The sequence below is a fragment of the Poecile atricapillus genome, chromosome Z (assembly GCF_030490865.1).
Source record: "Poecile atricapillus isolate bPoeAtr1 chromosome Z, bPoeAtr1.hap1, whole genome shotgun sequence".
Lineage (NCBI taxonomy): Eukaryota > Metazoa > Chordata > Aves > Passeriformes > Paridae > Poecile > Poecile atricapillus.
In genome coordinates, this window is record NC_081289.1 from 22,868,875 (window position 1) to 22,884,705 (window position 15,831).

The 15,831-nt window shown below is 41.2% G+C and overlaps 1 protein-coding gene across 1 annotated transcript in view; it reads right to left on the reverse strand.

Annotated features, from left to right (window-relative positions):
* Window positions 1–6,409: 6,409 nt before the first annotated feature.
* The window catches only part of LOC131593134 (NUAK family SNF1-like kinase 1), a 45,058-nt gene continuing 35,636 nt past the window's right edge, over window positions 6,410–15,831 (reverse strand). Inside the window, exons 5-7 of the mRNA XM_058865391.1 lie at window positions 10,357–10,476; window positions 9,921–10,053; window positions 6,410–8,835 (exon numbers count right to left, since the gene is read on the reverse strand). Coding sequence (XP_058721374.1) covers window positions 7,682–8,835; window positions 9,921–10,053; window positions 10,357–10,476 — 1,407 coding nt within the window. The 3' untranslated portion in view covers window positions 6,410–7,681. The remainder of the gene's footprint in view (window positions 8,836–9,920; window positions 10,054–10,356; window positions 10,477–15,831) is intronic.

Sequence of the window (15,831 nt, forward strand, 5' to 3'; positions counted from 1 at the left end):
GTAGGAGGAAATGAATTTATTCACTCATATCCAGTGCAAGAGAAGATTGTCCCTCTATTCTCTCACCAAGATGAAATGTTGCCCCTACTCTGCCACATTTTCTGTAATCAATGGTTTTGCTTGTTCCAGAGTTACCTACCTAAGTCATTGCTAGATCAATAATTTGGAACTTCTCAGAAAACAACATTCTGGCTCTAGTAAAAAGCAACTGCAGTTATTTCTTCATGGGCCAGGTGATGTTGTTCATGTGCTACTCGTCTGGGTTTTTTTGTCTTCTCTATTAATGTCACAAGAGGACAATTTCCATGCCCACCCAGACTAGTCTGCTGGGATACCCTGGGATAAGATCACATTAGAAACTTAACCAAAGCATCATTTCCCTTAGGAAAGGACAGATTTAGTGAACTGTAACACTCAAGTTCTTGGTTGTTGAAAGCTTTGCAAGTGTCTTGTTTTCCTAAGGGGCTGAAGCTTCCTGTCCTCTATGCAGTACTCGCAGTCATGCACTCCTGAGAAATTAAAAGCATTTTGATTCCCTAAACCATCGCCACAAATGATAAAATTCCTATTCAGCTGAAGAATTTTTCAACTTCCCCAAAATTTTACAATGCCCTGGTGTGTCCATGTTTTGAAAGACCCCAGACAGCTAAGGAAAGGCTCAAGATTTCAGAGTATCTCTATTTTGAAATGTCCAGCCTGAGGTCCAGTAAGCCTTATCCTTGTAAGCACACAGGACCAGACTAAGGTCTAAGTCTAACTTAGATTTAGACCTAAGTCTGAGCTCAGACTAAGGTCACAGGGAGCAGATGGTGGCCATTGGTTTCAAAAATTCAGGTAAAAAAAATTCAAAAATTTCAGGCAGCTGAAATTGGCTTCTCAGAAACAGGTATTTCTAACACTACTTTTGAAAATACAGAATTCCTCATATGGAGAGATCAAATGGTGAGCACGTGAGGCTGGAAGCCATTCCCACTCAATCCAGTCACAGTTTCACAATGATAGGAATTTGGTTTTTAAGGCTGGATGTTTGTCAAGGTTGGGTCACCATCAGTTTGCACCATTTGGGGATGTAATACTTGACAATGTTACCCATTGCCTCTTTCCACTCTGACACAATTTTGTCCTGGGAATGCAAGGGGCTTAACTACCTTGGGGTTTCTAAGGGCTGGAGCTAACTGAACATTCCTTGTGGCACTGAGTTGTATGGGAATTTAGCAAAGATCTCTTCTCAGGCAGCAGATCCCTCATCTCAAGAAATCTTCTGATAAAATTGTCAAGCTGTGGACGTGCAGCTAAAGAGAACAACAGAGTTTGAAGGACCATTTAAAGAAATATTTTTCACAATTCCCAATGCAGCTGGGATGATGACACATGCTCTGGTCCTAGCAATCTTGTCTGGCAGGCAAGGGCTAGGGCTTTATATGTAAATACAAATATATATTTACATATTTTCTAACATCTGTTATGAATTTGTTTTCCCTTCAGTTCTATTTAAAGTATGTCTTGTCGTATTATCTCTGAGGCTTAAATTTGGAAGGGTTTCTTAATAAACTGTGTACTGCAGAGCCACAAGAAAAATTCTCCCTCCTCCACAGCTTTTCAGACAGTCCTTCTACAGTTATTCTTTCCTCATATTTCTGAATGCATTAGCATCTCCCCAGCCTATGAAAGGAGCACAGTTTTCCCAGTGGATTCCTGCTGGGAAGGGTATAATCTCACCACCAGCTTCCAGGGATTTATATTGGGTCAGTCTAACCCGTTTGTCCTGGCAGCCCAGCTTTGTAATTGTCCCGCAGCTTGGCGCCTCTTTCAGAGAGCTCCCTGCTGTTAGCTTAGGGTCCCATCCATGGTTTCTGCATCCTGGAAGAAAAGCCACCTGCTGCAGAGGACCAGTGCTGGAGCCACCACTTCAGCAATGGATCCCAACGGCCTCCAAGGCCGAGCGATGCCACAGCCAGGGTTGGAGCTGCAAAAGGAACTTAGGAGCAAAGTTCAACCCACCATCCTGACAGGAGATTGATGCAGTCTATGGAACAAAGCTAAACAGGACAGCAAGCAGGATTTGGACTACACGAGGGAGAGACACGCTTCGTGTTAAGTAAATAGGATAAAATTAAAGGGGAAAGGGCAAAAAGGAAAATGTCAAGGCGGGTTGATGCCAACATTCCCACATGGTCTCTGACAGCAAAGGCTTCAGTGCAGGGTGCTCATTGTGAGACCAATTGGGCATGGATTTTCAGAGGTGCTCGGTGTCAAAAAAACTGGGTTCACACTGGCAGTCAAGACGCTTTGCTGAATGAAGAAGTTGGGTGATGTCCTGACCCAGAAGTGTACCTATAGCCAACACCAACAGCTGATTTCCTTATTTTGACAGCAGCCATCCACCTAACTCCTTTGTGGCCCTGGGCCTGGTGCAATACTCAGCGTGAAGTTGAGTTGGGATGAAGAGTCTTCTGGAGATTTGTAAAATTGTCTTGTAAAATGCTTTTCCAAGGAACAATTAAGCATCAGTGCAAATAAATATAATTTCCTTAAAAGTCTGGGGCTCTGGATGGCCAGATGACACACAAATCAAAGGGTTTTCTGCACTGATAAAATTCCAGGAAATATGGGGCAGGGAGTAAAGAATAGAGAGAAATAGCCAGAAAAGAAATGCTCAGATCATCTGTCCAAAAAAGTTGCTTCTTCAGCCAAATTACTCAGTCTTTTATGAGAAAGATGTCTTGGTTTGGCAAGGAGGAAAAAATAGCTCCACCAGACAAAAAAAGGCTCCAGTTGAATTCTAAATACCAATAACACAGTGGAAACCCATCTTGTTCTCTGCTGTGGTAAAATTTTCAGTTGAAACCCTGAAATTACTAACCCTCAAACAGGTACCAGAGACCTTGGGCTGATGCTAGCAAGGATCAGAGTTTCTATTGGCTCAACAAAAGCATTCCTGCAGATTTGTCTCCAGAAGCAGCTCATTAAAATGAGCCGTGAATCACTGAGATAAATGTTGAATCAAACTGATAAGCCTCTTATATATACCAAATTTACATAAGTATCAGACATCTCCCTTCATTAGGCTGGTTACTACTTACCCTGTAGCTGTAACTGAGGCTCTGCTGTTGCAAAGTTTTACTGCACACACTTTGCAGTCAATAACAAATTTATCTGCAAATTCATTTGTCTGCAGTAACTAAAAATGCTCTTCTCTTGCTTCCTTGCTCCTGTCTTGCCCAAACCATAAAAACGTAACTATTTCTGAGAACCACTAGAATGCCTATGCAGTAAACATAAAAGAAGACCAGGTCTGTCAACAGATTTACTATGCGGCTTCAGCTAAGGCATATTGCTCTGCACTTACCTTCTGTAATAAATAGGAAAATTAAGACTATGAGCTCCCACCCCAGAGCTGTGCACTATCAGAGCTGTACAAACATGTACATAATTACTCCTCAGAGCTTGCCACAAATGTGCAGCATGCCCAGCCATCCATAACTTTCTAAAAGTCATTATTTTGAAAATAAAACAAATAGTTTGCCCTCAGCTTCACTTTTTAACTAGTGTGTTAAAAAAAAAAAAAAAAAAAAAAAAAAAGTTGTTTCATAATTGCTATTACAGAAGAGACTTGCAGTATATTTTCCACCAGCAGCACAATTAGACCTTATTCACCTCAGGTGCAAGAACGGGCCTGCTGGCTTTGACTATACACCTCATAATTCCTGACTCAATTAGCACACAGCAGATAATCATTCCTTTTGTAATGTATTAATGCCTGCTTACCCTTCTGCATTATTGGTTTCTTCCCTTTATTCCCACTGGGTTTCAAGTGGTCATAATCTTAGCAGCTACAGCCATGGCTTCTTGTTTTAGAAAAGCTCAAGAGAGAGAAAATAAATTAGAACAATTACAGCCTTTTTTTTTTTTTTTTTTTTATAATATCCAAACCTCAGATCCTAATACAAACTGCCTGTAATTTAAAAAAGCAGAATATATGCCACAGTATCTTGGCTGGCTGCATCAAGGGTGAAGCTTAATTGTGTCTTACTCAGAACCAATACAAAGACATTGCCAACCATTTTCTTTATTTTAACAAGTCCCCAGCACACACAGCATACCTAACACCAAGCTTCTCTTATGATGCCCACCTGTTTTCCAAGAAAAGCAATCTAAAGCCTTCTGGTGATCATGGGGATTCCAAAAAAAATGAAAACTGACTCCCCTTTTTCCCCCTCACCAATTTCTCTGTCTGTTCAAAGCCATCTGACCAAAATCAACACAAACTCGACAGCAGTGCATGGCCATCATTTTTTTTGATCAAATTACTGCTCAAACCCTCTAAATTTTACAAACAAAAACATTGTCAATAAACTATCCCTTTCCCAGATGTGGAGGAGAATGGACCATGACCATCTGTCTCTGAGCTACAAATGAGTTGTGCTGTGTCTGCTCAGCCAGCTTTGTCTCACCTACAGCACACCTGGCCCACAAACCTCATTTACCTTCAACAGAAAACCCCCAGCCAGCTGTTCTCCACCGAACTTTTCTAGAGCTGAAGGCTCTGTGTGCTTTGCAGTGTCAAATGTTTCACAGCAAGGGAATCTCTGTGGCCACCCACGTTATATTCAAATGCACAAATGAGCCAAGGAGGTTTGCATAACTTGGTACAAAGTGCTGAGATGCTGCTGTATTTCTGCATGACAAGTTCATTACCATTTGGCATTGGCTCATGTTGATGTACAGTGAAAAAGAAAAGGGGGAGAGAGACTCTTCACAGTTACATTAATTTCATTTTATTTAATAAAAAACAGTATCAGATTAAAAATACAAACACTTCGGGTGATTATCCAGCGTTTTTCCCTGTGTGCCTTGTAGAGCTCAAACCAACCAAGGATTGGGAGAAAAAACCAAAAAAAACCAAAAAATTACACCAAACAATTTTGGCCGGAGCTGTAAAATAATGTTGCACCAATTAAATTACACCAAATATATTATTATAACTTTGAAATGGCTTTCAGACCAATAAATAAAAAAAAAGACAAATTCAAATAAAAAAGTTGACTTTGTATTACAAAAAAAATTAAATAAGAATCACAACACTAATAGTAACAATGTGCAGTCAAGTTTTTTTTTTTCTTCTCTTCTAGGAATGATAACATGCCAGTAAACATGTAACATGCCAGTAACATGCCAGTAAATCCCTACATAACATTTCCAGTTTGGCAGCAAGCAGTCACTCACTCATTCACATTTGTACACAAGGAAGCAGGCCTGGGCAAAAGCCTCGGAGATAGGAGCCTTCAGAGTGCTCCTCACTTCCCTGCCATGGCCGGCTGAGCTCCCTTCCCTTCGTCCTGAAACCTCTATAAATCCACTCAAGGTTTAGTGCCAGATGTGCAGGGAAGGTGTGATGCTCCAGCCTCAACAGGACAACACTGACTCACACTAGCTGAGGATGCAGCTCTTACACCCCAGGGCAGGAGTCAAAAGCTGTGGCTGCAAGGCACATCCACCCTTGTTTCAGAAAGGCAATGGAGACTGCTGTTGAGCTGTTTTAAAATGCACCACAGCAAACCTGTTAATTCAACACACTGCAAAAGGGGGTGCTGGTCTGGGATGGGGTAACAGAGCACATGCAGGGCTTGTGAGACAAGGTGAGATGTCTGAATATCATACAGAGAGGTACACATCTGTAGAGAAGTGACCTGCAGTTGCCCTTCCTGAGCAAACAACAGTGAGCCAGATTTTACTTGACCACCTGAGAGTATGTCTCTCAGAGATTTCATGGTATTGACGCTGTTTATTTCAGAGTCAAATTTGGTCCAGTGTAAGTGAGTAAGTAAAAAGTAAAGGTTCTCCACAGAGGCAGATTAACTGATTTAGGAAACTCAAGCTGGTTCATTGTTGTGCTAGGTAGCCCACTTGATTTTTAGGAGGAACCAGCAGACTTAAGTACCATGACACACTGAGTAAGAGGAATATGCAAGTGAAATAGCTCCCTGTCCCAGATGCCAGCGATTTATGGACTTATCCCCGATTCCCAAGGAATCCCCAGGGGAAATATATTTGGTTTCTGCACCATCTCTAAGATTTGGGACACAGTGGGTCAAACTCTGCTTTCAGTTCCAGTTACAAGTCAGGAATGAGACCAGAACTTTCCCCATGCCCCTCTGCTCTGGGTATAAGTGTGGATACAAGTTTTGCAGCTGTGGATCATTTTGACATCATTGGCTGAAACGTGTGATCGAATCACACCAGTGCACCTCCAAGAAAGCCAGGGGCTATGTGCTCATGGAAATGAGACTGAAATGGGCCTGAAGATTCCAGTTTGCCCAGGCCTGTCAAACACACAGTGCCTTTCTGAAATAGGCTTACATTCAGGTAATCCAGTAGACCCATGTGGTACCTTTATGGGAGTTGAAGCCTTCGGTCTGGATAGCTGGATATGTCTGTGAACACAAACACATATCCTTTTTTTTTTCAAACTGGTATCATTGCACACTCAGTACCAGCTACACTAAATAGAGGCAGGCCCACAGCTTTATGCTAACTAACTGTTATTAAATCTACCATTATCATTTCATCACTCAATTCTTTCTGCTCCATTACCACCAACCTAGAAACATTTTCATTTGCAGAAAGGCATCTTCCCACTAACTTTCTGACCTCTATCCATTTCCTACATTCCACAACCTTTTCCTTACCTAACATTCTGATTGCAAACTACTGTCACCCCCTAATACTACAAGCTAGCAGCAAGGTGGCACCATTTGCTGACAGTGACTGAACTCTAGACTGGAGGGTCAGTTAACCCTTGAGAATCTTTGTCAGATCCATCTTTGTCTGGGCACTCATTTGGCTGGCCATTTTGAAAGAGTCACAGATTGAACATATGGGTTGAAATGCCTTAGAAATTCACTTAGCTGCTGGTAACACGCATTCCTTCCAGTTGCCATTATCATTTCTGTGGTTCTGCTTTTGCTGGTAGTTGGAAACAACTTTAGAACTTTCTACTCACTGAAGAGCAATGGCTATGGACACTATGGGAGGTTCAGATATGAATGCCTGTTCCATTGCTTGTCCACAAACACCTCATGAGGTTTTTCTGGGGCAAGTCTCTCAGATTATCTTAGAAGATGTTCAGAACCTCTCAGGTCACTCTAGTGGAAGGGACCATGGTGACCACCTAGCCAGGTGTCATGCATAATGCAAGCCAAATATTCCCACTGTGCAATCACTGTACCCAGACAAATAACTTCAGAGGGAAATAAAGCCTCTTGTTCTAAAAGGCATCCAAATCTGACTTGAATAATTCAGTTCATCTCTTAATAAAGCTTACCGAATATTAATTACAAACTTCTCAAATCATGTGTCACTCACTTCCAGTTTTAATTCTGACTAGCTTTGACTTTGAGCCATCAAATCTTGATGCTTGTCTGCTAGCTCCTGATGTGCTTTCATCACAGATACAAAGACCAAAGGCTTTTCTCTGGTCAGGTAGGTAATATTTTGAGGGCACAAAATTAGAGAAGTGTGAGATGGCTTTGGGGCAACTTTACTCGGAGTTCAGCTAAATAGGTACAGTCAGCTCCTCTGAATCAAACCCTACCATTGTCAGCAAATCAGTGACCTGGCTTACTCCATCATAAAGGTACACAGAATAACTCCCTTCCCTCCCTTTTCCATCTTCCCTCTGCTAGTTGAGCTTGTTGCAGATCTCTAGGGCTTTCTTGTAGACCTGAGTCACATCATCCATGTCTGTGAGAAGAGAAAAACTGCTGTCCCCCAGACGGTTGCGGTATCGCTTTAGATACTGTGGCCGTGGGCGGTTCTGAAGTCCTTCAAAGTCTTGGATCTGGAGGAAATTTTCAGCAGAGACACAGCTCCGTATTCTCTGCCTGTTTGGCCTGTTCTCTTGCAAATCCAGCAAATCAAATGAGTCACTGGACAAAATACTATCATCACTAATTACGCTGGAAGGGCGACTGTAACTTCGAGGTAATGCGTCCCCAGGCAAGACCATTTCTTCCATGGCCTCCAGCGTTGGTGTGTCAGGGCTAATCAAAGCAGGTTCAGTGTTGTTGCTAGAATACTTGCTGTTATGTTTCAAGATGCCCTTACGCCTGCAGGAATGGCTGTAAGACCCATTTCTGGATGGCTCTGCAACCCCTGGAGAAGTGTCACCGTTTACTGTCTCATCAGTATTGTCCAAGAGTTCAGAAGATTCGCTTCTTTCTGGAGAGGAGTAATAGCCAGACTCCCTCTGCTGAGTCTTCTTTAAGATTCCTTTTTTTGGCATTAGTGAAGACTGCTTAGTGCCATATTTACCAGCTACCTCTCCCTCCACAACACCTTTAATGGCCACACCAGTCCTGCACAACTCTTGCTCCAGCTTAAAAGCAGAGGGTAACACTGGGCTGACAACTCCTTCAATGAAACCTGCACTGTGAGAGCGATGTTCACTGTTGCTCCTTTTCTTCAGGATGCCTTTGGGTCTCTTGGAGGTCAGTCTGGTTGCATTTTCAGCTCCTCCTTCCTGGATGGACTGTGAAATGTCATTTTCCTTTTTTGATTTTTTCAGAGACCTTTGTCTCTCTAGTGTGACTTCAGGACCTTTGGGCTTAGAAAGGCACTTGATTTTGGTATCAGTTTCTGGTTGGAGGCCAGTAGAACGGTGATGCCAATCAATGAACCTTGCCAGCAGTGGGGACTCGGATTCCCTCATGGCATCACAGTCACAGACACTGCTTTTGTAGCCCCAGTTAACCCACCAGTGGTTGGCAATGTCTTCAATTGTAGCTCGGCGTTCAGGGTTCACCATCAGCATCCACCTGATAAGACCACGAGCATCTATGGATGAAGAATGGCACATAACATTTTTAGAATATGGACATTCTTAGGTTTGTCAGCTTAAACTGAAAGTGTAAAGACAATCAAATGAGCAAAAATAATGCTCCATACTACAGAGAAAGTGAAAGGGAGCAAGGCTTTGACCATCAGTCAATGATGGAAAATGCCTCTGAGCACTACTTTTTATCAGAAGAATATGATTCACTCTGGAAAGTGTACACTGGGCTATCCAATAAATTCATGTTTGTACTGGAATTAGACAGTGAAGAGTGCTGTATTACTGAATGAAGTCACCAATCTATTGACTCTAATGACAAAACTTAGAGGAAAATAAAACAGAATTGGGATATTTTAAATGATCTACACATTATCGCTTCTGTATTTACTTTTTTTATTACTTTTTCCATAAACAATGTAGTCTTCTGTATATGGTAAAGGTTTATTTTCATACAAAGAGAGATAAGACAGAAAACTGAATGGAATGGCAAGCAACTGACACAAGATAAATATTCATTTAAATATAGTATTTGCCTAGATGTTTAAGGCTGGAAGGAGTCATTATAATCAATGAGTCAGACTTAGCTGCTACTTTTCTGTCAGGTGACTGCTTAATGTGCTATCCTAGAAGCCAATGTGAACACAGTGGCATTAATCCAGATTTTGGCCTGCCTTCTTTAATAAGAGACTGTGTTGCTCTGACCATTCACCTTCTCTCTGCTTGTGATAGCCCACTATGTAGAGATCTGTACCAGTATGTTGTAGCAGTCTGTGTAGCCTGTCTGAACAATTCCACTTGCAATAGCTAACAGACCTTCCACTGCCACAGATCTGCTTAAAAGAGCCCATTACATCTCCACAAGGCAACAAAATCTGTCTGCTACAAAACTTTAATTTCAAAAGGGCTTTTGGAAAGTGCTGTACCTAGATGGAAATTTATAGCAGATGAGCTCAGTAGGAGAATGAGATTTTTTTTTTGATGCGCATCATTCTAATATGACACTGTAACATGCTGGAAGAGGCTGAACAAAAGGCTCCATTCTGAACTGCTGTCAGCTCAGTACATGGCTCTCCCTCCTTTTTCATACCTGAGGTCTGTGTTGGCTCACGATATTCTCCACTGCTGATCTGCCTGATGAGATTTTTATGATCAAAGCCATCAAAGGGCATCGTTCCATAAACCAGAGTGTAAAGCAATACACCAAGGGCCCAGCTGTCAACCTGAAATACAGACACAATGTGTGTGAAGCCCAGGAAAGTTGATCCCTGCCTTTCTCCATGCCATTAGCACCAGAAGAGCAGCATCATGTCTAGCTGCACCTACTGCTGGGCAAACGGGTATCTAACATCTCACTAGCTACCCACAGTCAATGTAAACAGAAGTGAAGCAGCTTAAGCACTTCAAACACAGGACAAACCCAAGTGAACTCACATGCAGAGTAAGATTTGCATTAAGACTACCCCTCAAGAACATTATCATCAAACACATCCCCATACCACCACAGAAAAACTGACCCTTCTTACCTCTGGGCCTCTGTAAGGCCGTCCATTAACTATTTCAGGGGAAGCATACAGTGGGCTTCCACAAAAGGTTTGCAGAAACTTGTCTTTATGATAAAGGTTGGAGAGTCCAAAATCAGCAATCTGCAAATAGAATTGCACAAGGCATTTGTAATATTAATGATTTCTTAAAGTAACAAAAAATCCTTTATCTGGAAAGACTCAGCTATATTTGTCTCTACCACGGGGCAAGGAACTCGATGTGGATTTTACTTTTCTCTCTAAAGATCCCCCAGAGAAGAAGGGTTCCCAGGTTAAGTCCTGATTAGGAACAAGGATGCTTTGGGTCCATTCACAGACAAGCCACCAACTGCACAACCATGAGCTGGTAATTTTATCCTGGATGAATTGCATATGCTTGCGAAGACAATCTCATACTGGGAAGCCTGCTGTCCACTGACTGCTCTTCATCTTGTATAGTCATCAGTACCAGAGGAAAGCAAGCAGAAAGTACCACCCTTCTTATCACACACATGCAAGCCAAAAGCCATAACCTTTAAAATCAACAGGAGGAGGGAGGCAGGAGTGTAGCAGGAAGCTAACCATTACTGAAGAAAGTGATTTTTTAAATCAGCTGGAATGTAGCTACGCCTGAATGAGGGGCAAAGTGAGGCAGTCACTCACTCCTCCAGATTCAGGGACTTTGGGCTGAGGAATCTGAGCTGTTAAACCCATGAGATGTCTATCACAAGATAATAAACACAAGTCTGGTTCCTAACTAGAAACAATGGGCCCAAATCCGGCTTTCCCAACTCAAACAAAACTTCCCTTGGGACTGTTGGGAATTTTGCCCATGTAGGAATTGCAGGATCAGGTCCAAATATTTTGTTTACTTCAATTCTCTGTTCTTGTTCTTACAAAACAAAAGCTGAGGACAGCAACACTAAATACTCCCACAGCCTCTGCATTTTCTTTGTTTCTCTAGCACAAGGCAACACATCTCATTTTCATCTTGTTTAAAACCCAAATGTTTCTGCTTCCCAGAGATACTTGTATTACTGCCTACAATCAACATAATGCCTACATAAAAGACATAAAGCACAGGCATAAAAAAGGTATTGTAGATATAAAAGACAGGAGTTTTCTCTGGGTTTTCTTCACCTTATTCATGTCTTTTCTACATGAAAGAAATTAAATCCCAGGAATTTTCACAAGAGAAAATTCAAGAAAACACAAAGTGAGTGGGAAAGAAAAGGATTTGCCAGCACCATCATTCACTATTGGCTTTCTAAAATGTGTATCATCAATGCCTCTAATACCTGTTGAATTACAATGTTCAGTGAACTCTTGGAAGAGGTAGTCTTTGTCTCTACTACCTCAACTGGTACAGCTACACTGAAAAATGACACAGTTGAGACCAAAACAGGAACACGTATATGCTTTCTAAACAGATATAAATATAGTTGATAGATACTTTCATGTTAGAAATGCAGAATTTTTTAATATATCCTTTTTACACAATTTTTAATGTCACAAGTCAGATATGAGATTCCATGCTTCACTCTTCCCCATTTTGATGTTCTGCTTGTGCAGGTGTTTCACTGACAATCTGTATTCATTCTGCTCAAAGAACAGCTGATTTCTGTTCATTAATTTTAATTCATCTCACCATCTTCATTCATAGACTGAATTCACTCAGTCCCTCAGACAGTGTATTATCAACCCACAGCCGAAAATTCAACCCTTACATAAATGCGGTTTGTAAAACCTTCATTGTATGGTTGGAATGTCATTGAAAACAGCTGGTGTAGAATTGCAGTCTGCAAACATATTCTCATGGCTCAGATTACACTTAATTGCCTTAAATTCCACCTTCTTATCAAGTCACTCTGCCTGGCTTGCAGGAAGTTGGTTTTAAGCCTTATGAAGTGTGCCCTGTCAATCAGGGAAAGAATGGGATCATTTCAGTGTTAAAAATTCGTGCTAGACATTGATTTTTATTTTAGTTCAGGATGCAACTAAGACAAGGACAAACACTGCACAGTGTGATTCCTTATGAAAATACATTCCCTTAACACCATGGAATGTATAAAATGCCTGTGGATGTGCATAAGTATATATATATATATATATATATATATATATATAGGAATACACATACCATTGTTCACTCTAAGAAACTCTCAGACTTGGGCATTCATGTTTTCATTTTGACCATTCAGGAAAAGAGTATTTATGTTACAGTCCACTCCCATGCTCACAGACTGATGTTTATCAGCTTTTCCCATTAAAAGTGTCATGCCCCCCAAAACAAGTTTAATAGAAGCCAACATTACTTCATGTCCTTGGCACTTAAATGGAACTAAGGCATCAAGTCAAAAAAACTTCCTAAATTGGGAGGAGCAGAAAAGTGGACTTTTATTCCCCTTGCTTCAGGAATGTATGTTCCATATTTACTGTTAGCTATGATAAACCAGATGTAAGTTATTGTTGAAGTGTGGAATATAAATTCCACAGAGTTCACACTCATGGATATTGTCAGTTTTATCCCGCTTAAGAATCTGTCTCTCTGCACTGCAGATAGAGAAATAATTAGGTCTCTTAAAGCAAATGAAAAGTACATGCAGTTGGTGAGCCTTCCAGCAAAGTAAATCCCAATTCCATATACTTAGTCTGTATATATGAAACCCTCGTGGGTTTTTAGTGGTTAGTCTGATTGGTGTCCTCTTACCAGCCTGAGAGAATGTGCAGTTAGCAGGATTATGTTACTGTTATACTTGCATTGTTCTACTCTTCTATCACTTTGGGGTTGATCATAGCGTTTACGTCAACCTCTGCTAGACATCTCTTTTAGCTACAATTCCCAGCCCAGGAACCATTTTCATCCCTACTGTGAACAAGGATGTTCAGTCTCACAAGTGTTTAAAGCTCATTTGATTCATTTATGTCTGCTGCATTTAGTGGTTTTCAGTAGAAGTCTACAGAAAATAGTACTGCATACAACAAGTCCATGAAAAACCTAATAATACACCACAGACTGGATCACCTTTTTCCTCTCATTGCACTCCACCTCTGGCCTGTGGATAGGCAGAACTCTTCAAAATGTGTAATTTTTTGTTGCTTCCAGATTCTGGTGTTTCCTTGTTGCTATATTCTAACACATGACTGTGCTTCCAGAGATTTTTACTCACCATCACAACTCTTAAAAACAAAAAAACCCACCCTTCTTATGTCTCCATACACTCCTTAATGACCTTCATTTAATTATCTAAAGCTTAAGAATGGTTTCCAAGTTAGTGTAGTAACAAGTAAGATGGCCTGGGGCCCTTTTAGGTCAAATAATAATTTCTAATGGATTACTTGTCCTCTTTATTTCCTGTTTTAAAAGTATTGTTTAAGCTGCTATACAGGGATCCATTTTTACATCATCTTATTTTTTCTTCACATTATTATGACATGTTTTTGTAAATCATAATGCATAGATTGCTGGCTTCATCAGAAACACATATTTAATTGCACATTGCACCCAAGAAACAAAGAAATTCCTTTAATTTTCTCATTCTTAAAATCAAACTGCCAATTTTGTGTTTGTAATCCACTGAATGAAATGTAAATACTAGGAAAGTACAGTTAAGACTATCAATCCATTTCTAGAAGATGCCTTCCCCTGAGTATTTGAAGCCTTTGGTCGATACCAAACCCCAAACTTCATTTTTTTCTGCCTGAACAAACCACATGTAAATACTCTCAGAGTGAGGACCTGATAAATTTACTCCTAATAAATAATTTACAGTTCCATATGTGTTTCCTTGCCACCAGTTACTGTTTAGTGAAACAAAGAAAAAGTGGGAAGTAAAATTCTGTGCAAGTAACACAGAAACCACAGCAACATATTCAAAGCTTCAGCATCAGGGAAATGGTGGCTGTAGGCTTAACATCAAGTGTTCAAAGCTGTCTTTGTCACAGAGAGCACAGAGATAAAGGAAAGCCATACCACAAGACACCTCTTGAAGCAATTCAAATTCAAACACTGTTGACTGTAAGATGTATGAAATATCACTACCTTCCTGAGTTCAGAATGTTTTTCAGTTTCATGAGACCCTTTGCAGTAGTGCCTAGGGGACAGCAAACAAGCCACTTGCCCATGCCATGGCAGCCTTGCCTGCTCAGAGGCCTTTACATTGAAAAGATGTAGCTGAGGAAAGCTTGGAAATATGAAAAATACCTACAGCAGCTTAAACACAGCACAAGTCAGGAAAGGGAAACCCTCAAGAAAAAGACGCCCAAATGACTGGAAGGTATATAAGGAGGTAGAGCTACCTGAATTTCTTCACAGCAGTGCCACTCGCTATGGCAGCTGAAATGCATCTGCGGTTCTAAAGCTCCTGGCTCAGCTCCAAGGGTGGACCAAACAAAGCTACCTGTCCCTGCCCCATCCTTCCGCTCTACCTGCAGGAGAAAGACTCCCATAAAGAAGACAGAGGCAGGAGTGGAGCCGTCTGACAAAGCTCAGCTCCCCAGAGGCTTGAGGAACTGATTGGTTTTGCAGATGAGGACCACAGTGCAGAGATCCAGCCCTCCACAGCTAGCAAATTCCACAAATTCCTCTTTTCTCTCAAGAATTCTCTGATTAGCTGGGAAGATAGTTTGGCGTGTAATGTGGAAAGAAAGGTCATCCTGCCTGCGGAAGCCTGACTTGTATACAATGTCCTAGAAAGGCTACTTTTTGTTTTCAGTGCTGCTGAGAACGGCTCTGGCTGCTGCAGACAGCGTCCCTGTAGGAACAGGAGAGGGGAGGCCTGCTCCAACGCTGGATGCTAACAGCAAAACATCCAAATATTGCATTGGATGGGCCTTCTGTAAAAGACTATTTTTGGAAACCACATATTTATGTGCCTTTAATCCACTAGTTGATCCAAGTTAGCTTCTGTCATCAGCATTACACAGATGGCAGCTACCACGTTACTTTCCATTTCCATTGCGCATCAGCTCCAAACGAAGACAATCTCTCCAGTGTGAAGCACAGAAGGCAGTGCCTGCAGCCCCAGGGCTTTCAGGGGAGACAAAAGGAAGATCCAGGCTATTTAGATAACGGGCTATGCAAGTAGCTCCTTGATTACTTTTTTAATTAAATAAGGATGCTCAAGTGTCAGCAGAAACTCTTTGGTGTTCCTCCCTCTGCTTGTTTGCCTGCGGATGAGCACATCCAGTCACTGTTACACCCAGCTACCCAAGGAGGAACAAAGCTGAAAGTGAAACAGGTTCAGCCACCTGGAAATTACACTTATTTTATAGAGGAATATAGATAGGATGTATATAGGAAATTACTCTGGAAATTAAATCTCTGCATTAATTAACTTTGTGCTATATCTATAAACAATAGAAGAAAAAGACAGGAAAAAAGGTCATTCCCATGCTTTCACTGGAGTGAAATGGCATGGAAATGACATCACTGACATCACTATCCAAAGTATACGTTTGTGTCTGAAGTTCCAAGGC